At 44.4% G+C, this 27,509-nt stretch overlaps 2 protein-coding genes across 2 annotated transcripts in view; both read right to left on the bottom strand.

Annotated features, from left to right (window-relative positions):
• Positions 1-996: 996 nt before the first annotated feature.
• On the bottom strand, positions 997-8,082 carry vtcn1 (V-set domain containing T cell activation inhibitor 1; the record flags this gene model as incomplete). Its single annotated transcript, XM_080498584.1, has 4 exons — positions 997-1,037; positions 3,610-3,861; positions 6,563-6,925; positions 8,037-8,082. 4 exons carry the CDS (start codon positions 8,080-8,082, stop codon positions 997-999), a joined length of 702 nt encoding a protein of 233 aa, XP_080354710.1.
• An 8,447-nt stretch (positions 8,083-16,529) lies between these two features.
• LOC308131750 (MAGUK p55 subfamily member 4-like) overlaps positions 16,530-27,509 on the bottom strand; it is a gene marked incomplete at both ends in the record, with an annotated part of 35,312 nt that continues 24,332 nt past the window's right edge. Inside the window, 7 exons of the mRNA XM_080498583.1 lie at positions 16,530-16,715; positions 17,388-17,522; positions 20,201-20,309; positions 21,964-22,057; positions 23,005-23,085; positions 23,538-23,705; positions 23,875-23,913. Coding sequence (XP_080354709.1) covers positions 16,530-16,715; positions 17,388-17,522; positions 20,201-20,309; positions 21,964-22,057; positions 23,005-23,085; positions 23,538-23,705; positions 23,875-23,913 — 812 coding nt within the window. The remainder of the gene's footprint in view (positions 16,716-17,387; positions 17,523-20,200; positions 20,310-21,963; positions 22,058-23,004; positions 23,086-23,537; positions 23,706-23,874; positions 23,914-27,509) is intronic.

Raw genomic sequence — 27,509 nt, 5'->3', positions numbered from 1 at the left:
CCGACCTGGAGGGGGCAAGCCACCTTTTTCCGGTCGAGAACCATGGCCTCGGATTTAGAGGTGCTGATCTTCATCCCAGTTGCTTCACACTCGGCTGAGAACCGTGTCAGTGCACGTTGAAGGTCCAGGTTTGATGGAGCCAACAGAACCACATCATCTGCAAAGAGCAGAGATCTTGTGGTCCCTAAACTGGACCCCCTCCGGCCCCCGGCTGTGCCTAGAAATTCTGTCCATGTAGGTGATGAACAGAACTGGTGATAAAGGACACCCCTGCCGGAGGCCAACGTGCACTGGGAGCAGGTCCGACTTACTGCCGGCAATGTGAACCAGACTCCTGCTCCGGGCGTACAGGGACCGAACAGCCCTTAACAAAGACTCCCATGAACCCTCGAGCACCTGATGGAGGGTATAGAACTGGTCCAGTGTTCCACGACCAGGACGAAAACCGCATTGTTCCTCTTGGATCCGAGGTTTGACTAATGGCCCGGATCCTCCTCTCCAGTACCCTGGAATAGAGGCTGAGGAGTGTGACCCCCCTGGAGTTGGAACACACTGTTCGATCTCCCTTCCTATAAAGAGGGACCACCACCCCGGTCTGCCAGTCCAGAGGTACCGTCCCCAATCTCCACACAATGTTGCAGAGACTAATCAGCTACGATAGTCTCTGCACATCCAGAGATTTAAGGAACTCCTGGTGCCTTGCCACTGGCTGACTGATAGTCTTCCTCCATGGCCTCCCCGAACTCCTCCCAGACCCCAGGTTTTGCCTCCACCACGGCCCAGGCTGCAGTACACTTGGCCTGCTGGTACCTGGCAGCTGCCTCGGGGGTCCTATGAGCGAGATAGGACTCCTTCTTCAGCTTGTCGGCATCCCTTACTTCCGGTTTCCACCACTGGGTTCGGGGGTTGCTGCCAAAACAGGCACCAGAGACCCTGTGACTGCAGCTCCGAGCAGCAGCTTCGACAATGGAGGTGGAGAACATGGTCCACTCAGACTCAGTATCTCCAGCCTCCCCCGGGAGCCGTGAGAAGATCTCCTGGAGGGGGGAGTTCAAGACTGTGTGGATTGAGGGCTCGGCCAGGCGTTTCCAACAGACCCTCATGACACGTTTGGGCCTGTCGAACTGTCCGGCCTCCTCCCCCTCCAGTGCATCCAACTTACCTGCTCTGTCCTTTTCTTTACCCGAGTGTCCAAGACACGTGGTACCAGTATCAATGTACACAATATGTGTATGTTTAAAAAAACTAAAGAGCTTGGAGTAGAAAGTGTTTGGAAATCTTTGAGCTGCAAAGATGAAGCGTCAAAAACACAAAAAGTTAAATAAAAGCTTTATTGAAGTGGGACACATCACCCGTCCATTACAGGGAAGACGTGCGTCTAAATCACGTAATATATGCTGAAAAGAATGGCTGTAATGTCCAGGTAAAGTGATACAGGCAGGGAAACTGCAGCCACACTGAAGATGAAGTACGTCCTCTCCGCTACGCCAGTCTCTGAAATATATACAAACACGTTACTTATTTTAGTGTGAATGTTATTGTTTTCTTTCCACGTGCAACGAGTGCGGCACCGTTGAGAACACGTACATTAAAAGCACATCAAAACATGCGGAAAATTTGAGAATGAGGTGATTTTTATTAAGGATTTGATGAACCGTCCCTCTTCTCATCGTTGTTGATGTTTATCTCGTATTGTTCTTTGCACACGTGTAGGGTTTCAATACAGAAACAACCAACAGCGCCACCTTATGGCCTGGCATGCCAACAACATTGTTTTCTCCCGTTTCTGTGTAAACCGACATCGCTTTAAAACGTTGCTGTGTAAACTCAGCCTAAGTAGCTTTAGCATAAAAATCTAAACGTGTGTGTGAATGAATTTATTTGGTTTCTTCTGCCAACGTTAACCTGAAGAGAAAAAATAAACTGCAGTTGATAGGATTTCAGATCCTATTAGACAATTTACATTTTTTTTTTTTTTTGCAACATTGGAAATGTGATGATGTTTAAAAAGCACTTTTGTTTAAATGTCAAGTACTTAAAGGTTTAGTTAAAATCTAGACAAATAATCATAAGGATCAAATTCACATGCAAGATTTTCAAAAAAGTAATTAAATCCAGAAAATACACAGGAATAGAGCGATAGTATTAAAGCGTGATAGAAATCATGATAGACACATTCTGGTGAGCTTGAGGGAGGCTTTGTCGGCCTCTCACACTTTATAGGCATTCTGTTTGGTTTTATTACGTCGGCCAAAGACCTTCGTTGGTGTATATTTATCTGTCAGTCTGTTTGTGTGTCGGCCAGCAACATTACGGCAAAAATACTGAATGGATTTTGTCGAAATTTTCACCAAAGATACATAATAGGCCCTGTAAGATTCCATTGGTTTTGTAGGTGATCCAGATCTGGATTGTGGATCAAGATTTAATTTGATAGGGTTTTAAGGATTACGACCAAACTACATGACAGATTTTCACCAAAGTTTGGTGGAAATCACAGAAATTCTGGATTGCTCTTGTTCCTACTGTAAATTGTTCGTTACAAGAGCAGATTACATAAGTTAATTCTTCATTCTGCTCCTTTTCATTCATAACTTTAGAAATGTTTGTTTTGTATTACATTGAATATTTTCTATTTTTTTGTTTCTCTCAAACAGTGAAGTACTAACTGAGGCTGCGTCTCAATTCTCCCCCTTAGCCCTTCGTCTTACCCCTACCCCTTTGAAATGCGCGTTCATGAGTGTCTGAGGGGTGTCCCATTTCACTACTGTGCAGAGGTGGAGGGGAGAGGGGAAGGGCTATTCACCCCTCTAAACGAACGTTTCCAGATGCATACTTTGAACAGAGGGGTAGGAGAACATGGCGCCGAAGGACTCGCATTTCACATATATACGCTTCTAAAGTTATATAAACCTGTTGTGTTTTATACTAGTAAGAACGGCAGTAGCGCTGCCGTATGGAGCTTCCGTGTGTCTTTGTTTTGTGGAGACCGTGTTTACAACATTTTATTTTTACACTGTAGAGTTCCAAAGTCTTCTAATGTGGGTGTTTTGAAAACAGGGACCCAGAGCAAACCAGGAAGCTCCTCCACTTTCTCATGGTGAATGAGGAAATATTTCTGAAGTCCAAATACAAAAACTGAAGTAATCCACGTCTCCGTCTATTTCTTCACCTTGATGTGAAACAAAGCAGCCAAGCTGCTGCAACACGTCGAATTTGGGACGGCAGGACGACGCTCCTGCTGGAAAATCAACTAACATCCGTGCTTCAGCTCTGCTGATGTAACGGCGCCGTATTATGACGTCAAAACTGTGAGACGGAGCGAGAGGGGGGTCCCAAATCTAAGGGCTGAAACTTGTGTCCCTTTGCCTTTGCCCTCATTTTGGAGGGAAAGGTGGAGGCGGAGGTGGAGGGCGAAGGGGTAGGCGGAGGAGTACAAAACAGAATTGGGATTGGGCCTAACTGACTGACTAACCCGAAACTAAAACGACTTTGACCCTCCTGATGTGGAAGTACGCCGCAGTGGCGCACACTTATGGAAGGTCTTACTGAACGTGTTTGTAATTGTGTGCGTCTCAGAAGTGAACATGCACGAGTGCCAACCTTCACCTGCCACAGTGGCCGCTCCCACGGCGATCACAAACTCGTTTTCAATCCTGCAGTTGTAGGTCTCGTCTAGGAAAGGCGGCTGCAGCGTGCTGACCAGGCTGAAGATGCCCACAGGACTCTGGGTGTAGGTGGTGCTGCCCTGCAGGACGAACCCGGTCTGGTTCATCCAGGTGACGTTGGGCTTCGGTAACCACCTCTTGGCCACGGCGGTGAGCGTCCCGTTAGAGAAGGTGAACGATGGGGCAGAGAAAGCTTCCGGGGACAGAAGCAAAGAATCAGCTCCCACTGCACTACTCATTCATTCAATAGTGGATGTATGTCCTGAAGTATAGAAAATATGAAAGGAATCAAGAACAAAAGAACAGAAAACCTCATTTTGTTGTTAATATTTTGACTTGTACTATTTCTTTTATTTTCCTTTCAAAAAGAGATCTTTACTTTTACATTTCACCTCAAGTTTTGACATTTGTTGTCTTCTCCTCTCCACAAGTCTTTACTTTCTCAGCTGCAAGAAACCCGTCCTGCTCTCTGCAGACCTTATGAGCGTTGCACAAAGCTCAGTGACGTCACGCTATCCCAGGTAGAGCGCGCACAACACCTCTCGTGGTCGTCGCTGTCGTCACACTGAACCTGACGTCTGCCTCCCTCTGGTGGACGTTTGAGGTCATTACATCCACACTCAGATTTAAACACGCTTCGACACACACACACACACACACACACACACACACACACACACACACACACACACACACACACACACACACACACACACACACACACACACACTTTTTGTACTTTGCTGTATAGTAGATCTCCATGTTAGATGACGTTTGATACTAAGATGTGTTGATTTATGAGATGATTTCAGAATAATTACTGAATTAATGCATTTTTGGTCATAAACGGCTGTTAACTGAATTGAACGATTCCTAGTGTTTATTGTGTATTTATTGATGACATTCGCTGGTTTATAACAGTCTGTGCTCGGCTCTCACACCTTCTCTTATATTTAAGATTGTTATATTTTACACAGAAATAACTAACTTAAATAAACCATTTTCTAACAAGACTGGTATTTTGGTAATTAACTATTTCCACATTCTCTGGTAATGTTTATACACAGTGGTGTGCATACAGGGGCATCAAAAAGGATTTTTCTTTTTTTTTAAATAATTTATAAGTGATTCTGAAATCTGTGTCCGATATTAATTAGTGACTTTAGCAACTTTATCCAGAAGGCGACTGGTTCTATTTTGTGGAGGTCAAATCTCCTATGTCCTGTAAACGCATCACAGCTCCTTTCCTCTGCTGGGGACCAGCAGTAACTTCATTGCTAACCTCTGATGGAAGCTGGACGCTGCTATTGGGTTAAAATGTTGAGTGACAGGATCATCAGCCAATCAGATGTAGATGTGTTATTGACGGACCGCCTCAGGGCCAGCAGAGTTTCTAGTGCTGGTCTGGGTGTGGTCATTGAAATGAGCTTGACTGATTGGCCCATGGGCAGGAGGTGATGACTCTGTTATTATCTGCTAATCTGGAGTGATGGCGGCTGATTTAACAGCAAGATCCAAGATGGCTGAAACACCACCGCACACTACTGCTGCTACATTATTTTGTACTGATGATTGGAGAAATAAGTTACACATTATAGAGAATCGATGACAATAATGACTTGGACAATAGCCATCATACATATATACCACAAACTGTATATAGATATATGTATAAACAAATATTTGGAACTCATTCTTTCAGTGTTATTCAAATTGAAGCAGTTCAGGTTCAAGTCCAATCCTTGACAAACTTAATGATGTTATAAAGTTATTACAGTATTAGGGGAAAAATATTTTGCCTGCATTCATAATATAATATTAAGAGTACTGATTTTAAAGTTGGGGCTCAGGGTTTTGTTACACTATCAACCAATTATTACTATTCGAGTTTTATTACATCATATTTTATAATAATTTGGGTCGTGTTACAAATTGGGCTCGAACAGGTCTGTTTTTTTCAAGTGAAAACAAAAAACTGTTGTCCGTTTAGACAACATTGATGCTTGGAGCCACTGAAAACGTTTTGAAAACAGCTCCCAAGGTGGAACTTTATGAAAATACTGCATCTCTATGGAAAAGAGGGAAAAACACAACTTTTCTGAATTGCTGCTATTGGCATGCACATCATTATGGTAAATAGTGGTTCTGCACATGCTCAGTAGACGGACAATAAGAACAATGTTTCCTCCAGAGTGTCATGACTCCATCTTCTCCTGGACTTGGTACTTTTATTTTGACAGTCACTGTAATAACGATCCAACGTGTCGTCTGTCCACAAGAATGTCTGGGTTCTCCCATTGTTATTATTTACAGCGTATTGTTTTGTGTGTATGTGGTTTTATTACAAAAATAAACAACAGCACCAATTAGTGGCACAACATGAAAACTAATTATTGTGCAATCAGACTTTTTTTTCAAAATGTTTCCGTGTAATCGCAAGAGCTTTCAGAACTGAAAACACAAACGTGTCTGGCTATTGGTAGTTCGATGGCTCCTGTTCAGCTGTGGAGGATTCCTCGTTTCCTCCAATGGTTTGCAAGCACATTGCATGGCAGCTTTTATTATTTGTGTGTGAACGTGTGACGGTGGGGGAATGTTGATTGATCATGTAAAAACAATCTGATGCTGCTGAAAATATGTCCAATTTATTCATAATCTACTGTCTTCCAGACGATTGCTACTCTTCACTGTCATGAGATTTACTGCAAAATGTCCTTTTGTACCCTCTTTGAGAGGAAAACGTCCTCCTAGTGAGGAAAGACCAGGGACGGTGTGACCGTTTCACACAAACGTTGTTTTGACAGTGGAGGAGTTGCGAGCGAAGGTAAACGTTCCACGTGTTGCTCATGGTCTAAGCAAACACAGAGTGGAACTGGAAGAACGAGTGGCGCTACCTGCAGTCCGCAGCTGGATGCTGATCTCTCCTCCTCCGTCGGAGGAGTCGATCCTGCAGGTGTAGTCGCCCTGGTCGCTCTGCCGGACGCTGCGCAGCAGCAGGGAGGCGTTGCCTTGGTCGATGGAGTCGGGGAACAACTGGGTCCGGCCTCTGAACTGCGGGTCCTGGTTCTGCAGGTCCGGAGCCCCGTCCTGGAACACGTACACCTCCCCCTCCGCCTCGGCCTTGGTCCAGACCACCGACACATGGCTGAAGGTGTCCTGTCCCAGGACGTTGGAGAACAGGTGGCAGTCGAAGACCAGGTCCTCGCCCACGTTGCCGATGGGTTTGGTGTTGCTGCTCAAGGCCTCGATGTTTTGTCCTGCCGGACGGCGAGATCACACATCTCCAGCTTTATCTTTATCTTGATCTTTTTTTGGTTGCGTTTTGCTGACAACTTTGACATTTTAAGACAAATATCTGAACTTTTCCTCCTTTACTTAAATTATTCATTATTATTTATTTTGAACAAATATATTTGATTTCAATACGAGATTTTATTTGTATAAAGATACTGACTTGACTTTCTATTGTTGATTCAACAGATTAAATCAAGTCAGATTTACTTTTCAGATTAATTTTTGGACGATTCAGAGTTACTGTGAGAGAAGGAAAGCAGCTGATGGGAACAATTATCTGCACTGAAGCTGCACAAGGTGATGGATTTAAGAGTCGTATCAGTCGGGACTGAATGTCAGACTTCCTGTTTCCAGTCTTTCTGAAATAAAATGTAAATATAACCTCAATGCCTCACACATATAAAGGAATCAATATAAAACTTAAAAGAAAAGCAACACAAATTAATTCTGGTTTATTATCTTTTTAAATCATTCTGACTCCAAACTATGACACATGTTCATCTGAATGATTAGACTTATTTAAATTTTGTACTTAAATAAAGATGTATTTTTTCTAAACAAGTGTGTGTGTACTCCTATTTAAGTAGAGAATTTGAATACTTTGGCACCTCTACTGAATATCAAATCTTAAAACAGATAAGAGATGTCAAAGTTATATTAGGCAGCAAAGTGGACATATCGTGGTCCAACAAAATGATCCTGCATTAACCTTCAAATATCACTGGCTGCAGGTGTTGTCTATGTTTCTAGTGCACAACACATTCTGTAATGTGTTTTTGTACAAAACATATAAAATACAAGTGTAATTTCAACATTTTGATACTTTGAAGGACACTTCCATCATTTAACAATATACTGTACACATCACTTCAGGAGACGTTACATTGGCTTCCATTCAATCTCAGGAGGAGCAGCTGCTGCAAATAAACCCTGATCCAACCTGTAAATGTGTCATCAAATCTAAATTCAGTGATTCACATTGTAGGGACTTACGTTTTGTCCCCACATCACACACACACACACACACACACACACACACACACACACACACACACACACGTCTGGAGGGCTTACGTGAGAAGGTCAAGGCGAAGATGAGGACGATGGCGAGGGAAAACATGACGATGAGGATGATGATGCTTCACAGGAGGAGAAACGTAAATAAGAAATCTTAGAACTCAAATGTATTTAAAGCCTGAACTTCCACAAATCTGCTTGTTAAAAGTGGAGTAAAACACAGTTAGAAGGATGTTTTATATTTACAGTCACACTGAAGACGTGTTTTCTGGAGTTGGGCGACGAGCCGTAACAATAAAACTTTGACAAGCTTGTACCAAACTCGTCGACCTGTCGGGTTCTTTCATCAGCAGGATTTCTCTACAATTTAATTTAAAGTAATTAACAAAAAACCTGTTCAATAACTATTCAGGTGATGTATTTTTATGGCTTCCATGTTTGTTTTCCAGCTAGTTCATGTACATATTTCCAACGATGTAAAATTGATACCTACTGAAAATTGATTTATACAATGTTCTCTTACTGCATATGCAATTTTGTAGTTTTGTCCATTTTTGAGCTTAAGCGCTTCCTTACTCTCAGAATTAGTCGACAGCCAGTTGACTGATGATGATCACTACTCGGGCTGAAACGATTCCTCGAGTTATTCCAGTAATTCGATTACTAAAATTCCTCGAGGCAAAACTCTCTGACTCGATGCTTCATTAAAACCACTTCCGCTTTTCATGACATCATGTCTGCACAAAGCGCGAAATGCAAAATGGAGAAGGAGACCAAAGAAAACTTTGTAAACTGTTGAAAGTGTGGGACGAGGGCTGCAACAACGAATCGATTAAATCCTATTATCAAGTGTTGGCAACGAATTTAATTATCGATTCATTGTGCCGTGAGATTTATGCGTCACATGCGTTCACTCTCGGAAACATCAAAGTGGCGGTGCAGCACTCGAGCTAACCGGCTAGCCGCCAGAGCGCTCCGATGGGGGAGACAAAACAAAACAACCAGTGCAAAGCAGAGGACGTAAACAACCACAGAGGATTCATGAGGTCTGCTGCCCGGCTGACATTACTGTTGTAACGTCACATATCTGTGGAGCTGGGAAGTGTAAATTTATAGTTATTATATCAATATTTCAATAGTCTGGTCACTCAGGATGAAACTGGACTGTTTGTGGTCCCTGAAGTACTTTAAATCTTATTTAACAATTATCATGTATACATCTTATATACGTGTATATATGTATTTATATTGTATATATCTTTATATTGGTTCATTATGTGCTTTTAAATAACCATAAAATATTTGATGTATGGTTCATTAAATATCAACTGGTCCTACAATTTGCATTTTTTTTAACCAATTCATCGATTAATTGAAAAAGATAATCAATCGATTATTAAAATGATCATTAGTTGCAGCCCTAGTCATTAGTCATCCCAACCCCAGTGTTTTACTCACATATTGTCACCCTGCAAACAGCAGGTCTGGAATCTTCTCTTGACTTGTTACTCAATAGTTTTGGCTTCTCACACAAAGTCATGAAATACACAGATCAGCCATAACGTCATAACATCGTGGAGGTTTAGCTTTTTGCTTTCCAGCCCTGAGCCATCAATCCACCTTCTGCTACGTTATCAAGATGTCAGCAAGACATCCAGCCTTTACAGTGGTGTGCAGTCAGGGCTAGCACTGCTCGCGCTGCTAGCCCTGTCAAAAATAATTTTTCTTTCTTTTTTAATAATTAAAAAGTGATTCTGAAATCTGCGTATTGAATCAATTAGTGACTTTAGCAACTTTATCCAGAAGGCGACTGGTTCTAGTTTGTGGAGGTCAAATCTCCTATGTCCCCTAAACGCATCACAGCTCCTTTCCTCTGCTGGGGACCAGCAGTAACTTCATTGCTAACCTCTGATGGAAGCTGGACGCTGCTATTGGGTTAAAATGTTGAGTGACAGGATCATCAGCCAATCAGATTCTGATGTGTTATTGACGGACCTCCTCAGGGCCAGCAGAGTTTCTAGTGCTGGTCTGGGTGTGGTCATTGAAATGAGCTTGACTGATTGGCCGGCTGGCAGGAGGTGATGACTCTGTTATTATCTGCTAATCTGGAGTGATGGCGGCTGATTTAACAGCAAGATCCAAGATGGCTGAAACACCACCGCACACTACTGCTGCTACATTATTTTGTACTGATGATTGGAGAAATAAGTTACACATTATAGAGAATCGATGACAATAATGACTTGGACAATAGCCATCATACATATATACCACAAACTGTATATAGATATATGTATAAACAAATATTTGGAACTCATTCTTTCAGTGTTATTCAAATTGAAGCAGTTCAGGTTCAAGCCCAATCCTTGACAAACTTAATGATGTTATAAAATTATTACAGTATTAGGGGAAAAATATTTTGCCTGCATCCATAATATAATATTAAGAGTACTGATTTTAAAGTTGGGGCTCAGGGTTTTGTTACACTATCAACCAATTATTACTATTCGGGTTTTATTACATCATATTTTATAATAATTTGGGCTCCTGTTCAAGTGGTGATGACTGTTATTATCTGCTAATCTGGAATGATGGCAGCTAATTTAACAGCAAGAGTGTGTGTGTGTGGGGGGGGGGGGGGGGGGGGGGGTGTTACTGCTGGCCCTGACTGAAACACCACCACATGCTACTGATCCTTTATGTAATTATTATTTCAAGTCTTTCAAACCACAATGCCTGGAAACACATTGCTGATGTATCACTGGCTAGTTGGCTTGCTGTGTTGAAAACATCCACTGAGTTCCTCTTGGGACTGTTTTCCTTCAAGTGACGGAAAACGTCAACATCACGAAAGAGTGAGTCAGATGTGCAGAACAGCGGGTCCAGTTCCAGTCTGAGTGGAGGTACACATAAAGGAGTTTACCTCTACTTTCAATATTATCGAGCCGTCATGTCGACATGAACTTTTACAGTCAGACGAACAAAATATTTCATTTTTTTTTAGGTGTTAAATAAACTTACTGAACAGCTCTTGATGAACTGTAGCGGTGAGGTGTGGCCTGACAGAGAAAAGTGGGGCTTTCCCCTCCTTTCTTTGGGAACACCATCACTTTATTTACCTGACAACCAGGGGCTGAAGGAGATAAAAGCTTTGTGTCCAACCCTGGTCTTCCCTTTTTAAAAGTCTTTTATGACCTTTGGTCACGAGTCTGTTCACTTCTTTTCCTTCCTCGGACTTCTGCAGAAATTTGAGGACAATATGTTCACTTCAACATCCCACCTGCTCTCAGGCGTCATGTGAAAGAAATAGAGGGTTAGAAACGTTTTAATTTCACCTGTAAGTGGTCATAGTATTATGGCTGATCTGTGTATTTGCTTTTAAAAATGTGCAAAGTTTCAGTCTTATATTTTAAGCTGCTCACGCAAGAATTTGAATACAATTGTCCACCAGTTCTTGAATTTTTCAAGCCTTTCTATTGGTCAAAATGGATCAAATCTGTCAGGTCAGCATCAACATGATAAATGTGAATCACATTTTCACCACTTTATCAGAGCACATTCAAACCTGATGGCCTTACCTGGAGAAGATGATTTGCCCGAATGTAGCCATAGTTTCTCAAAAAAGAAGAAGAAAAAAAACCGCTGACAAAGACTGGATGTGGTCGAGGCTCAGGTCACGGGTCCGGTCATAATATTCCTGCAGCTTTTCCTGTTCTCAGGTGATCCGTCTCCTTCAGACTGAACGCTTCCTGGGTGCTGCTTTGTGTGTGTGAAGCCTCCCTCAGCACTTTAAACACAACACCATGAGTAAACATTGCCTTTGAGGTGTGTGCCTTCCTTTTCAACGTCTCAATTATCTTGTAAAAATAATAAAAAATGGTGCTCCTTTCTCAAGATTTCATGATTTAGCTGAACGCTTCAGGGAAAAGTGTTTTTTTGTTGTTGTAATATTCTATCGTTATATGATCAACACAAGGATATACAGAACCACGCAGCTCCTGCTACTGCTTTAACATTCAGTTTATCATTAACTGGAAGGAAAAGAATGGCGAGAAGCCTGGATCTGGTCATTTACTCAAGGTGGGGGGCTGCAGGGATTTCAAGCTTCTGTTCCAAGTCGTAAAAGGGTTTTGATCAAGGAAGATCATTTTACAACTTTTCTCTCCAGAAAGTCTCCTCCTCATTCTGGTTCTGCAGGTTTCCTCTTAAAATGGAGGTCTTTTAAAAAAAAAAAAAAATTTTTATTTCACTATCACAAATTCTTCTTCTTGAATAAACAGATTTTTTTTTTTTACTGCATTGTATTTGTTGCTATGAAACTAAAACTGAATAGATTTCAAAAGGTGTCTCGGTGCCACAGTGGTTCACCCTGTTTATATGACTATATTTACACCAAACTAAAGAATTACTTCCAAAACCGACAACAATCTCAACATTTCTTGTGGTGCAATAATGCAGTGAAACTTCTCCAATATGCATGTTTTTACTGAGTGGGTGGAAGGTTGATCAATACAGAATGTAAGGATCAAAACAGCACGTTTATCTTTCCAGGTAAAACTTACATTTAAAACTGTTCCTGTAACCACTACCCGTGCGTTTATAAGATAAATAATGTGCCCAGTTCACAGCTGTGTGCACTGAAAGAACTGAAAATATCCTGTGTGTCTGTATAAAGCAGGAAATTAGTTTCAAAGATTGGAGGAAACTTCATCATCCACTGGAAAGCCCTACAGCGCCACCGTGTGGCAGAACAGGGTTTTCGCTTTCATTCAGCCTAATTGTGAATCTCAATCAGCTTGACAGTATTTTGGTGTATCTCTTCAGGGTGTTTCCTGACTTCTGCTCTGAATGTGGGTGAAGGAATATAGAAGATGAAGTCTGTTCAAATGACACCACAGTGCAGTCTTAAATACAAAACGACCAAAAGTACCAAGAACTTTGTGTATTGCGTTACTTTTATTCAAACATTCAATAAGAACCGATAAAGTGGGAGTGGAGTTGTTGTCTTCATTCCTGAGTATTTACAAAAGAAATGAAAGAATCGTGAGCTTTGCATCAAAAATGTGAAGTTTAATGAGATGATAGAAACGTTTAAATCACTTGATCTAATAATAATAATACAATTCACCCAAATAGTTCCTTATTATATTGCCATACATTTTAATAGTAAATAATATCATTGCTATCTCTACAAATCTTCTGCCAATGAATTGGGGACAAAATGGTGATTATTAGTGATTCTTGATTGAATTATACACGTTTTTATTATGTTTTTTTTTTTTACAGTTCACAGGTAATAAATGTACAATACAACGAACTGTTTTTTTTTTTAGATTTATAGTTTCAACCTCCTCTTTTTGTTTTTTTTAATGTAATTTTCTCAAAAATTGAAAGAAAAAAGCATGTAAACTGCAATATTCTTGTAATCCAGGTTCCAACGTCTGTATATCTGAACACACTGTTTGATGCTGTTTGCGGCAGAGTTTTCTGTCTAACTGGGGGTCAGAGGTCATTTTCAAACACTTTAACTACACCAGCTTGAAATGTACAAACTGTACTGCAATTTCCAATCACTAATCGAAATCTTAATTATTCTCTCCAGCATTTTTCCAAGTTCTTTTCCCATAATACAATTGTGCTGTTCCCTTCTTCTTGTTCTCTTCTTCCCCCTTTTATTAATCAGTCATGTTCTGTTTTCTTTCTGCTCTCTTCCCTCCATCCTGTCCTCCTCTGCTACTCGTCGTCTCTCTTCCCTCCATCCTGTCCTCCTCTGCTCCTCGTCGTCTCTCTTCCCTCCATCCTGTCCTCCTCTGCTCCTCGTCGTCTCTCTTCCCTCCATCCTGTCCTCCTCTGCTCCTCGTCGTCTCTCTTCCCTCCATCCTGTCCTCCTCTGCTCCTCGTCGTCTCTCTTCCCTCCATCCTGTCCTCCTCTGCTACTCGTCGTCTCTCTTCCCTCCATCCTGTCCTCCTCTGCTCCTCGTCGTCTCTCTTCCCTCCATCCTGTCCTCCTCTGCTCCTCGTCGTCTCTCTTCCCTCCATCCTGTCCTCCTCTGCTCCTCGTCGTCTCTCTTCCCTCCATCCTGTCCTCCTCTGCTCCTCGTCGTCTCTCTTCCCTCCATCCTGTCCTCCTCTGCTACTCGTCAGCTCTCTTCCCTCCATCCTGTCCTCCTCTGCTACTCGTCAGCTCTCTTCCCTCCATCCTGTCCTCCTCTGCTACTCGTCAGCTCTCTTCCCTCCATCCTGTCCTCCTCTGCTCCTCGTCGTCTCTCTTCCCTCCATCCTGTCCTCTGCTACTCGTCGTCTCTCTTCCCTCCATCCTGTCCTCTGCTACTCGTCAGCTCTCTTCCCTCCATCCTGTCCTCTGCTACTCGTCAGCTCTCTTCCCTCCATCCTGTCCTCCTCTGCTACTCGTTGTCTCTCTTCCCTCCATCCTGTCCTCCTCTGCTCCTCGTCGTCTCTCTTCCCTCCATCCTGTCCTCCTCTGCTACTCGTCGTCTCTCTTCCCTCCATCCTGTCCTCTGCTACTCGTCAGCTCTCTTCCCTCCATCCTGTCCTCTGCTACTCGTCAGCTCTCTTCCCTCCATCCTGTCCTCCTCTGCTACTCATCAGCTCTCTTCCCTCCATCCTGTCCTCCTCTGCTACTCGTTGTCTCTCTTCCCTCCATCCTGTCCTCCTCTGCTCCTCGTCGTCTCTCCTCCCTCCATCCTGTCCTCCTCAGCTACTCGTCGGCTCTCCTCCCTCCATCCTGTCCTCCTCTGCTACTCGTTGTCTCTCTTCCCTCCATCCTGTCCTCCTCTGCTCCTCGTCATCTCTCTTCCCTCCATCCTGTCCTCTGCTACTCGTCGTCTCTCTTCCCTCCATCCTGTCCTCCTCTGCTCCTCGTCGTCTCTCTTCCCTCCATTCTGTCCTCTGCTACTCGTCGTCTCTCTTCCCTCCATCCTGTCCTCCACTGCTACTCGTCAGCTCTCTTCCCTCCATCCTGTCCTCTGCTACTCGTCGTATCTCCTCCCTCCATCCTGTCCTCTGCTCCTCGTCGTCTCTCTTCCCTCCATCCTGTCCTCCTCAGCTACTCGTCGTCTCTCTTCCCTCCATCCTGTCTTCCTCAGCTACTCGTCGTCTCTCCTCCCTCCATCCTGTCCTCCTCTGCTACTCGTTGTCTCTCCTCCCTCCATCCTGTCCTCCTCTGCTCCTCGTCGTCTCTCTTCCCTCCATCCTGTCCTCTGCTACTCGTCGGCTCTCCTCCCTCCATCCTGTCCTCCACTGCTACTCATCGTCTCTCTTCCCTCCATCCTGTCCTCCTCAGCTACTCGTCGTCTCTCTTCCCTCCATCCTGTCCTCCTCAGCTACTCGTTGTCTCTCTTCCCTCCATCCTGTCCTCCTCTGCTCCTCGTCGTCTCTCTTCCCTCCATCCTGTCCTCCTCAGCTACTCGTCGTCTCTCTTCCCTCCATCCTGTCCTCCTCTGCTACTCGTCGTCTCTCTTCCCTCCATCCTGTCCTCTGCTACTTGTCGTCTCTCTTCCCTCCATCCTGTCCTCTGCTACTCGTCGTCTCTCCTCCCTCCATCCTGTCCTCCTCTGCTACTCGTCGTCTCTCTTCCCTCCATCCTGTCCTCTGCTACTCGTCGTCTCTCTTCCCTCCATCCTGTCCTCTGCTACTCGTCGTCTCTCCTCCCTCCATCCTGTCCTCTGCTACTCGTCGTCTCTCTTCCCTCCATCCTGTCCTCCTCTGCTACTCATCAGCTCTCTTCCCTCCATCCTGTCCTCCTCTGCTACTCGTCGTCTCTCTTCCCTCCATCCTGTCCTCCTCTGCTACTCGTCGTCTCTCCTCCCTCCATCCTGTCCTCCTCTGCTACTCGTCAGCTCTCTTCCCTCCATCCTGTCCTCTGCTACTCGTCGTCTCTCTTCCCTCCATCCTGTCCTCCTCTGCTACTCATCAGCTCTCTTCCCTCCATCCTGTCCTCCTCTGCTACTCGTCGTCTCTCTTCCCTCCATCCTGTCCTCCTCAGCTACTCGTCGGCTCTCCTCCCTCCATCCTGTCCTCTGCTACTCGTCGTCTCTCCTCCCTCCATCCTGTCCTCCTCTGCTACTCGTTGTCTCTCCTCCCTCCATCCTGTCCTCCTCTGCTACTCGTTGTCTCTCCTCCCTCCATCCTGTCCTCCTCTGCTACTCGTCGTCTCTCTTCCCTCCATCCTGTCCTCCTCTGCTACTCGTCATCTCTCCTCCCTCCATCCTGTCCTCCTCTGCTACTCGTCATCTCTCCTCCCTCCATCCTGTCCTCCTCTGCTACTCGTCGTCTCTCTTCCCTCCATCCTGTCCTCCTCTGCTACTCGTCATCTCTCTTCCCTCCATCCTGTCCTCCTCTGCTACTCGTCAGCTCTCTTCCCTCCATCCTGTCCTCCTCTGCTACTCGTCGTCTCTCTTCCCTCCATCCTGTCCTCTGCTACTCGTCGTCTCTCTTCCCTCCATCCTGTCCTCTGCTACTCGTCGTCTCTCTTCCCTCCATCCTGTCCTCTGCTACTCGTCGTCTCTCCTCCCTCCATCCTGTCCTCTGCTACTCGTCAGCTCGGCTCCAGCTCACAGGGATCCACTGAGGCTCGTGTTGCGCCTGCTGGATGAGGGAGCAGAGCTGCATGCAGGCGTCCTGCAGGTCCTCATTCAGCACCGCGCCGTCGAAAAACTGACGATATTTGGCCTCGATCGCCCGGGAAGTCTCCTCCAGCTCCACAAAGTCTTCCTCCTGCACTCCAGGAAAAAAAAGACAAACAACTCGTGAAGTAAATGAATCACGGTGAAAAAACCCAAACAAAACGCCCCTCTCAAATCAAGAACAAAACAATGATTTCAAGGTAATTTTACCTTGAATGAGAATCGTCTTGGTAAGACTTCCTGAAATTAGACGTGATTTAAAACATAGAGATCTTAAAATCAGCAGAGAAAACTTATTTTAAAGTATATTTCAACATTGTTTTTAACCTTGGTTCATTCGCATAAGCCACAAATGCAAAAAAATAAATAAAAAATCAACATTATATATCTTGTCCAAATTAGACCTCAGCTTGAAAAATGTATGAAATGTAAAATAAACTTTGTTTCTTCTAAAACACAAATCAAAACAAGATCAATTCAAGACTGTTTGACTCAACAAGTTATTTGAGATCCATCATCTGTCTTGCAGAAATATTACTTGTTCTATGAATTAATATTAAATCAAGCAGAATGAGACATTTTGACCAGAACAAGACGAACAAACTTGGTAAGGTTTTGATGTGTTTGCAGATGATTCTCTCTTTTTCTGGGAGGCTTCATCAGTTCAGGCCCCGTTTAGATGACCAATAAATAAAATCAATGTTTTAACAATTTGGTTGGATTTCAGCGTCATGTCTGACACATGTGATCTCTCGTGTCTTACTGAGAAAGTCCTGTTGAAGGTGTGGCTGCTGATGACCCGGGCGTCTCTCCGGGTTTGTCTGAGCCGCTCTGCGCTGGGAGCCTTGATGAAAATCACGTAGGGTTTCAGTTGCTTTGTGCGCAACATCTGGATGCTCTGAAACACAGACGGCAGAAGTTCAAACAACACAGAAGAGCACAAAGGCCGAAGGATGTCTCTATTCTGCGCCACAACTTTTTGAAACTTTCATAGGCACAACTGAGAGTTGAACCTTCACACTGAAGATCAAAACTCAGCCCAGCAGCACCAGGCAGGAGCACGGTTGCAATTTTCAAAGTTCTAAACCTTCCATGGTAATAAATGGTAATGAACCAGGAATTTACCACATTGAATTTTGAATGGAGAACTTGTGAGAAAACGTTTTTTTTTAAGCATAATTCTGACTTAAACAAGCAGTACATGCACGTTTCATGCAAGTACAGTTGCATTTCTATGCCATTCCTCATTGATATGCTCGTAGCACACAGCTTACTGCCGAGCTGTTGAGGCCACACCCCCTACATCACTGAGCAATCCCTCCATGACATGCAAGATGAGTTCGACAGTCCTGGACCGTCACACCGTTCAGCTCAGAGGATCAGACTATTGAAGCCACATTGGAGCCTGTGGACAAAGTGGATTAAGTTTTGATGATAGCGGATGGGGATATATTGAACAGATTTGAGGTATCACTAATGCTGAACTCACAAATATCACACTGAGGGGGCTTTTCCACCGGAAAGCACCAGCGGCTAGTTTGGAGCCGGGGCCAGACTGAGCACCAGTTCTTTGTCTTTCCACTGCCAAAGCCCCGGCCAAACAGGCTAAACTGGTGCTACTCTGGCCCCTCTTCGTTGCTGGGCCTGAGCGGAGCCAAACCGGGGCCAGACACATCATCAGGTGGGGGCGGAGTTGTCGCTACCTACGAGGCGGAAGAGATGCGCTCGTACCAGCATTCTGAAACCTACAGCAGCGAGCGAAATGGAATGGAAAAAACAACAATGGAGCGACGAGGAGACGCAGTACTTCTTCTCTTTTTGGTCTGCATCCAAACATGATGCAACGACCCAGACGAAACCGGTGTACCAAGAGATACAACGGGACGTGGCCATGGCGGGATACATCAGGACTGTCCATCAGCTCCTAAATAAACTTCAAAAATTACAATAAGACGACTGGGACCAAAAATGCTGATTGTGAATGTCTGCCCTGGATCTCCTCATTAAAGTTGTCCCCATGTTCTTCACACATATTATAGAGAACACAGCAAGTCACTGCCATTTTCTAGCTCAGCTCCAGCTTGCAGTGTTTCATTTTAGGAGGCACCTCCATCGTCCTTTCAATCTCCCAAACGCCATTTCAGCAACAGATTGTGTAAAGCTCAGCCTGTAGTTGTAGTAGTTCTGGGTTCAGTCTGTCAGTGTCAGAAAATGGCTTCTTCAGCCACTTCTGCATAGGCTGGTCGCCAATGATGTAATGTCCAACATCACGGCCAGAGATGGTCACAACGTTTTGCCCCAGTAAGTGTCCACCACCTACAATATTCTACAAATGTGACTGGAGAAGAATGAGTGCATCATGCACACTCCCTGGAAAACCAACACACACGTCCCAGAAAAGTCCTTTGCCATCCACAATGGTTTCCAAAACAATAGAATGCCATCCTGTGTGGTTATTAGTCCTTTTGGATATTCTTCCAGTGCAATAATTGGCAAGTGGCTGCTATCTATTGTATCCACACCCTGTGGGACTCTCCAGCAGTTATTAAAGTATGTGGCCATTTCTATTAATTTTGTTGCATCAGGAGTGGTGATGTGTACAGGAAGCACATCTGGATGACTGCACTGCAGAACTCTTGGACACAGTTGTACACGGTGGTCAGTCCTGCCCCAAAAAGATGGCTGATGGTTCTGTATTCACTGCCAGTCGCCAGTTTCCAGACGGGAATTGCGACCCGTTTCTGGACTGGGACACACAGACGGTAATTTGTGTCCTTTTTCAGCAGGACGTGTGGTCCGATAGCATATGTAGTGGAATGACTCCTGGGAGACACGGAAGTTTTGAATGAACTGAAATCCGGTACAGTTGTGTCCCACCAGTAGCAGGATCGTGGATGTGACCGCACAAGAGGTGACCTCTGCTGTGCAAGCTTCTGTAAATACAAATGTAATATATTACCATCAAATATTGTGTTTCAATGCAAACCTAGTAAAAGCTATGTAGCAGAACCGATGCTAATGCTACCACATTCAAGTAATAGGGATAAAACGCCTTGAGTAATTACCCGTCCCATCAATCGAATGCACCGTGTAACGTACCAACACTGAAGGTTCATGTGGCTGTACAAAGCCAGCAGAGCACCACCATTGTTGGTATTGTGTTGACTTACGTTCGGTGGGCAACGCATTCTTCTTCTTCCGCTTCGTTTTCCGGCAGTTTCGATGACTTTCGACACATCGCTGCCTCTCAGAATTTTTCCACAGAAGTGCTTGGGGCTACGTATGCAGCGATATACAAGGTTTTGCAGTGACACAATGACGTGGCTCTCACTTGTCTCCGTGGATAATGGAAAAAACAATCGGTTCTTTGGCGGTGCTCATTTAAGAATTGACTCGAGCACCGGCCCTGGACCAGCACCTGGTTCTTTCCGCTGGAAAAGCCCTTTGAGGGAGAGAACCCATGCAGGGAGAACATGCAAACCACACAGAAACCTTCTGGACCTTCTGGCTGTGAGGCAAGAGTGCTAACCACTGCACCACGACCACAACCTTCAGCGTCTTCTGAGTGAAACTCACATGTGGTTCAACATCTACGATGCACATTCGCCCTCGTTTCAGCACGTCATCGATGGCGTCAGTGCTGGTCCCATAGAGCTGGCCTTTACTCTCCCCGTACTCCACAAACCTGGACAGAGAGGAAACAGAGTCAACAGAGGAAACAGAGAGGAAAAGTGGAAACAGAGAGGAAATGGAGAGGAAACAGAAGAAACAGAGAGGAAACAGAAGAAAAAGAGGAAACAGAGAGGAATTGGAGAGGAAACAGAGAGGAAACAGAAGAAAAAGAGGAAACAGAGAGGAAATGGAGAGGAAACAGTGGAAACAGAAGAAAAAGAGGAAACAGAGAGGAAATAGAGAGGAAACAGTGGAAACAGAAGAAAAAGAGGAAACAGAGAGGAAATGGAGAGGAAACAGAGAAGAAACAGAAGAAACAGAGAGGAAACAGAGAGGAAAAAGAGGAAACAGAGAGGAAATGGAGAGGAAACAGAGAGGAAACAGAAGAAAAAGAGGAAACAGAGAGGAAACAGAGAGGAAACAGAAGAAAAAGAGGAAACAGAGAGGAAATGGAGAGGAAACAGAGAGGAAACAGAAGAAAAAGAGGAAACAGAGAGGAAATAGAGAGGAAACAGTGGAAACAGAAGAAAAAGAGGAAACAGAGAGGAAATGGAGAGGGAACAGTGGAAACAGGGAGGAACCAGAAGAAAAAGATGAAACAGAGAGGAAGCCGAAGAAAAAAAGAGAGGAAACAGAGAGGAAACAGGAAACAGAGAGGAAATGGAGCAGTGAGTTACTATAGTCTGTTCATTAGTCAGGTTTCTGTCAGCTCACGTCTCTCATCTCTGTCCGCTGATTTATTCCCAGCGACGAAACGTTACTGAACTAAGGGATTTTTTCAACAGTCCACAGGATTTTTGACTTTTATACCCTCAATTGAAGCGATGATGCAAGTTGAATTATGATGTCACTAGTGAAAAACTTTTCAGAATTTTAAGGAGTCGATTTGATACCTTTTTTAAGGTCTTGCAGCTCGGACACAAACGTTCTCTTTTACTACTGAAACGGTTCACAGAAATGTATTTCTGAAAACGAATAAGCTGTGCAGTTGAAAAGTTCAAACGCAGCCTCGAAGCTGACAGCTTTGAGTGATGCGTTCAGGTGCGTCACGTAAGCCTGCCCGCCGACATGTTAACACACTGCGGGGCTCAAACAGAACATTAGAATATGACTGATACAGTCAGTGTGAGCTGGAATGTACATGCTCAACACACGGCAAAATCGAAGTGGGCCGTTTTATATATGGACATATACTAGATATATGAAAAATAGATATAAAACATCAATTACATTTTCCTAATTTTTCTCTTTCTCATTGGCCTTTGGTGCTCGGTCCCTAATAATATGTAAAAGTACATTGTACAGGATTTTTTTTCTCAAAGAAATTCTGAAATTTGATCTGTGAGTTGTCCAGGGTTGCAGTTTTGTCGGCGAGTTGTCGTCTAAAGGCTTCACAAACGGCTGTCTGGGTCATCAAACCCTTTTCACAGTTCACGGCTGTACGGGACACATTTAAACGATCGTTTTTCGATCCTTGTCCGCCCGAGAACTGAGCACTGTGCAGAAAATTCAGCTTTTGGTAATGATGCGGCAAAACTGCAAAACAACTGGGACAAACTGTCTCGTCAAAGCTGATGGGACTTTGGTGAAAAGTCATATCGTGTAGATTGCTAACAAAGAAAGACGCACAGCTGTGGGGTAGATAAGCCAAAGAAAAGGGAGCGTACCTGTGGTTACAGACCATGTATTCAAACAACTCTTTAGTTATGAAGTGGTACTCTCTTCCTGGCTGCTCTCCTGCTTGGATCGGACGGGTGGTGTCTGTGTGGAGAAAACAGGACAGCATTACAGCCGAAGCAGTTTGAAGCTTTCCCAAGGTTTTCTCTTTGTCTCTCGTACCTTTACCTTTAAGTCCTGTAACCTTACGTGTGCTCAGTGGCACAATAGTCTAAGTTCAAGCTTGTTGTTTAACACAAAAGAAACATGAAGAAGCATTGGAAGCCTGTTATTATGTGAGGATAAACAGACAATTTATATTTGAAATGAGACACCGAATGAGAAATGAGACAAGACAGGACAGGACAGGACAGGACAGGACAGGACAGGACAGGACAGGACAAGACAAGACAGGACAGGACAGGACAGGACAGGACAGGACAGGACAAGACAGGACAGGACAGGACAGGACAGGACAGGACAGGACAGGACAGGACAGGACAGGACAAGACAGGACAGGACAGGACAGGACAGGACAAGACAAGACAAGACAAGACAAGACAAGACAGGACAGGACAGGACAGGACAGGACAGGACAAGACAAGACAGGACAGGACAGGACAGGACAGGACAGGACAGGACAGGACAGGACAAGACAGGACAGGACAGGACAGGACAGGACAGGACAGGACAAGCGAAGACAAGACAGGACAAGTTTTGCAGGTTTAATACATGAACAACTAGCCACTATTCAGATAATGAAGATAAAAGAAAACAAACAAGAGGCCCACGACGGCAGAAATATAAGAACATGTATCAAAAGGAAAGATCAAATATTAAGAAAGGAACATTTTACATGTACAAGGCCCACAGCTAAATATAATCACATAAATATTTTCCAAAGATTAAAGTGTGTGTGTGCAGTGGAATGTTGCAGGTTAACATTTTCACTTGCTGAGTCAGTCGTTTGAAGGTGCCTGGTGCCAGGCTAATGGTAAACCCAGACTGAAGTAACTGTGTACTTTAAGACGAGAGTGTACGGCGAGACGTACGAGGGACCGGGGACTGGAAGGTCGACGGGTTCAGTTTGATGACTGTCTTCCTGAGTTCATTAACGCCGACTCCTGTAGCACCTGTCCACAGAGAGAAACCAAGAAGAATTGACTCTATGAACGCTTCACAACATGAATATTCACAAGAATGACTTCAGGAGAAACTGGGCTAGCGACTAATTAAACCCTGACAGACGAGATGAAGGGCATAGATGACATAGACATTATGGGCTCAGCTGTTGACTGGATGGAGACGACAATAGACATATTGCTTATTAAAAAGTATGAAGTAATGTCAAATTTTGTATTTTTGCTGTTGTTTTAGGTCCCGTGTGGTCAACCAGTATTTCAAAATGAGGAAATGATTGAAGAATCACATAACTGAGGTTGTGCTGGAAAAAAGGCACCAAGCATTCAAGTCAAACCGTCATTACTGTTGAACTATAGCGCTAAAGGCAAAATGAATTAAACAAGTCAACTTGACCCCTGATGCCAAAGTGTTGAACAGGCCTGAACAGCTGTTCCTGGCTCACCCACGAGGATGATGAGGCGGTGGTTCTCCTGCGGGGGGCGCTGGTACAAGGCCACCTCCTCATAGGGCGTGGACAGGGCGCCGCTGACGGGCGAGCAGGAGGTGCAGGACTGTCGCCTCTTCCTGAAGGACGTCCTCCTCCAGAGACGGAAGCTCCGACGGAAACCAGCTGTTCGAAGCACAAACCAGTGTTTAGTCACAGTTAAAGGAATACAAACAACAACAGCAGTTTTCAAATAGTATCACACTTTCTTTTACAACTCTGCAGCATCAGAAACAAACAGATTATTTGTTGTCACTTTATTGATCTATATGATTCCACGCCGAATGCGTCTTACCCAAGTAGATTCCATCAGTAAAATCTGAGTCAGCTTCATCTAAAGGAAAAACAAAACAAGTAAATAAGTATTTTTTTTTAAAGAAATGACTCATATTTGAATTGATTTAAATCGTATAGAAGTGTAGTTGTTATTGCGCGGTGATTCCCACACAGGGAGAGAAGACAAGTTGTACACATTCACAATCACATTGTTCAAATAGTGTGAACAAATATAAAGAAAAAAACTATTTGTGTCAACAAACAACAGACTAGTTAAAAACATGTAAACAAAGAAGAACAATATAGCATTGTAACCAAACTTAATGTAAAAGAGTAAAGACATAAGACCAATTTAACAGGGTAAACAAATGTAAACAATGTAAAAGAGTAAACAACTAAGACTCATACAACAGTGTGAACAAAGGTAAACAATGTGAAGGTGTAGAGAAATATCACTCCTATCAGTGTAAACAAGCGTAAACTACTTAAAATGTAAACAAATAAGATTGACATCGCTGTGTAAACAAACAAAAACAATACAAACACATCAGTGTGGACAGACGACTTCACAAAATGTGACTGCAGCTCCTCCATGTATGTTCAGCGTGGACAGAAATAAAAGGTTAATTGGCTACTGGAGTTGTTATGTAGGAAGATCCACTAAAGACTGTGGTTCACGGTGTCGTGTCAAAAACAGCCCCGCCGCCAGAATCTCCCCGGAGGCACATCGGTTCAGTGGTTTCATGGTGACACCTGCTGTTCAGCTTTCGTAAATAGTAAAAGTTGAAACAACTGTCTAATTGACTTCAAAACCAAAATAGTTGTGAAACAAAAAAAACCCCAAAAATGTTCACAATGACCGATTGACAATTTTATCTATCTTGAAAAGTGTGGGTATGAATGATACCATGAATGCACTGTAAGCCACGTCTTGAAATCGTAATCAGTAACTTTTTTTGCAATTGTGAATATAACCACATCACAAAAACTGTACTGACAGAGAAATGTAGATATACACTGTTTAATGTAAGGAAAATGATCTGAAACGGGATTTGATGTAGCCGAAATTAATCCAAGACAATACAGAATCAATTAGACTGTTAATATCCATCTTGATGAACATGGTTCAACAGAATGTGGATCAAAGCGCAACATAATGATGTGGAACTTCATGGAAAAATACCAAGGAAACAAACACGATCTTTCATTAATTGTCTCATTTCCACATGCAGCAGAACAAACTACTGGAACACTGAGGAGAAAATCCTTCACTTCAATCCTGCACTTCAATCAATGCATTGGTAGTGTGTGTGTGTGTGTGTGTGTGTGTGTGTGTGTGTGTGTGTGTGTGTGTGTGTGTGTGTGTGTGTGTGTGTGTGGGTGGTAGTGTGTGTGGGTGGTAGTGTGTGTGGATGGTAGTGTGTGTGGATGATAGTGTGTGTGGATGGTAGTGTGTGTGGGTGGTAGTGTGTGTGTGGACGGTAGTGTGTGTGGATGATAGTGTGTGTGGATGGTAGTGTGTGTGGATGATAGTGTGTGTGAATGGTAGTGTGTGTGGATGATAGTGTGTGTGGGTGATAGTGTGTGTGTGGACGGTAGTGTGTGTGGATGATAGTGTGTGTGGGTGGTAGTGTGTGTGTGGATGGTAGTGTGTGTGGATGGTAGTGTGTGGATGGTAGTGTGTGTGTGGTGGTAGTGTGTATGGATGGTAGTGTGTGTGTGGTGGTAGTGTGTGTGGATGGTAGTGTGTGGATGGTAGTGTGTGTGGGTGATAGTGTGTGTGGGTGGTAGTGTGTGTGGATGGTAGTGTGTGTGGATGGTAGTGTGTGTGGATGATAGTGTGTGTGGGTGGTAGTGTGTGTGTGGACGGTAGTGTGTGTGTGGATGGTAGTGTGTGTGGGTGGTAGTGTGTGTGGGTGGTAGTGTGTGTGGGTGATAGTGTGTGTGTGGGTGGTAGTGTGTGTGGGTGATAGTGTGTGTGGATGGTAGTGTGTGTGGATGATAGTGTGTGTGGATGGTAGTGTGTGTGGGTGGTAGTGTGTGTGGGTGGTAGTGTGTGTGTGGATGGGAGTGTGTGTGGGTGGTAGTGTGTGTGGGTGGTAGTGTGTGTGTGGATGGTAGTGTGTGTGGATGGTAGTGTGTGTGGATGATAGTGTGTGTGGATGGTTGTGTGTGTGGATGGTAGTGTGTGTGGATGATAGTGTGTGTGGATGGTAGTGTGTGTGGGTGGTAGTGTGTGTGTGGACGGTAGTGTGTGTGGATGATAGTGTGTGTGGATGGTAGTGTGTGTGAATGGTAGTGTGTGTGGATGATAGTGTGTGTGGGTGATAGTGTGTGTGTGGACGGTAGTGTGTGTGGATGATAGTGTGTGTGGGTGGTAGTGTGTGTGTGGATGGTAGTGTGTGTGGATGGTAGTGTGTGGATGGTAGTGTGTGTGTGGTGGTAGTGTGTATGGATGGTAGTGTGTGTGTGGTGGTAGTGTGTGTGGATGGTAGTGTGTGGATGGTAGTGTGTGTGGGTGATAGTGTGTGTGGGTGGTAGTGTGTGTGGATGGTAGTGTGTGTGGATGGTAGTGTGTGTGGATGATAGTGTGTGTGGGTGGTAGTGTGTGTGTGGACGGTAGTGTGTGTGTGGATGGTAGTGTGTGTGGGTGGTAGTGTGTGTGGGTGATAGTGTGTGTGGATGGTAGTGTGTGTGGATGGTAGTGTGTGTGGATGGTAGTGTGTGTGGGTGGTAGTGTGTGTGGGTGGTAGTGTGTGTGTGGATGGGAGTGTGTGTGGGTGGTAGTGTGTGTGGGTGGTAGTGTGTGTGTGGATGGTAGTGTGTGTGGATGGTAGTGTGTGTGGATGATAGTGTGTGTGGATGGTTGTGTGTGTGGATGGTAGTGTGTGTGGATGATAGTGTGTGTGGATGGTAGTGTGTGTGGGTGGTAGTGTGTGTGTGGACGGTAGTGTGTGTGGATGATAGTGTGTGTGGATGGTAGTGTGTGTGGATGATAGTGTGTGTGAATGGTAGTGTGTGTGGATGATAGTGTGTGTGGGTGGTAGTGTGTGTGTGGACGGTAGTGTGTGTGGATGATAGTGTGTGTGGGTGGTAGTGTGTGTGTGGGTGGTAGTGTGTGTGGATGGTAGTGTGTGTGGATGGTAGTGTGTGTGGATGATAGTGTGTGTGGGTGGTAGTGTGTGTGTGGACGGTAGTGTGTGTGGATGATAGTGTGTGTGGGTGGTAGTGTGTGTGGATGGTAGTGTGTGTGGATGATAGTGTGTGTGGGTGGTAGTGTGTGTGTGGACGGTAGTGTGTGTGGACGGTAGTGTGTGTGTGGATGGTAGTGTGTGTGTGGATGGTAGTGTGTGTGTGGATGGTAGTGTGTGTGTGGATGGTAGTGTGTGTGGGTGGTAGTGTGTGTGGGTGGTAGTGTGTGTGTGGATGGTAGTGTGTGTGTGGATGGTAGTGTGTGTGTGGATGGTAGTGTGTGTGTGGATGGTAGTGTGTGTGGGTGATAGTGTGTGTGGTGATAGTGTGTGTGTGGATGGTAGTGTGTGTGGATGGTAGTGTGTGTGTGGGTGGTAGTGTGTGTGGGTGATAGTGTGTGTGGGTGGTAGTGTGTGTGGGTGGTAGTGTGTGTGTGGATGGTAGTGTGTGTGGGTGATAGTG

The sequence above is a fragment of the Blennius ocellaris genome (genome assembly GCF_963422515.1).
Source record: "Blennius ocellaris genome assembly, chromosome: 6".
NCBI lineage: Eukaryota > Metazoa > Chordata > Actinopteri > Blenniiformes > Blenniidae > Blennius > Blennius ocellaris.
This window is presented reverse-complemented; position numbering and strand designations above follow the sequence as displayed.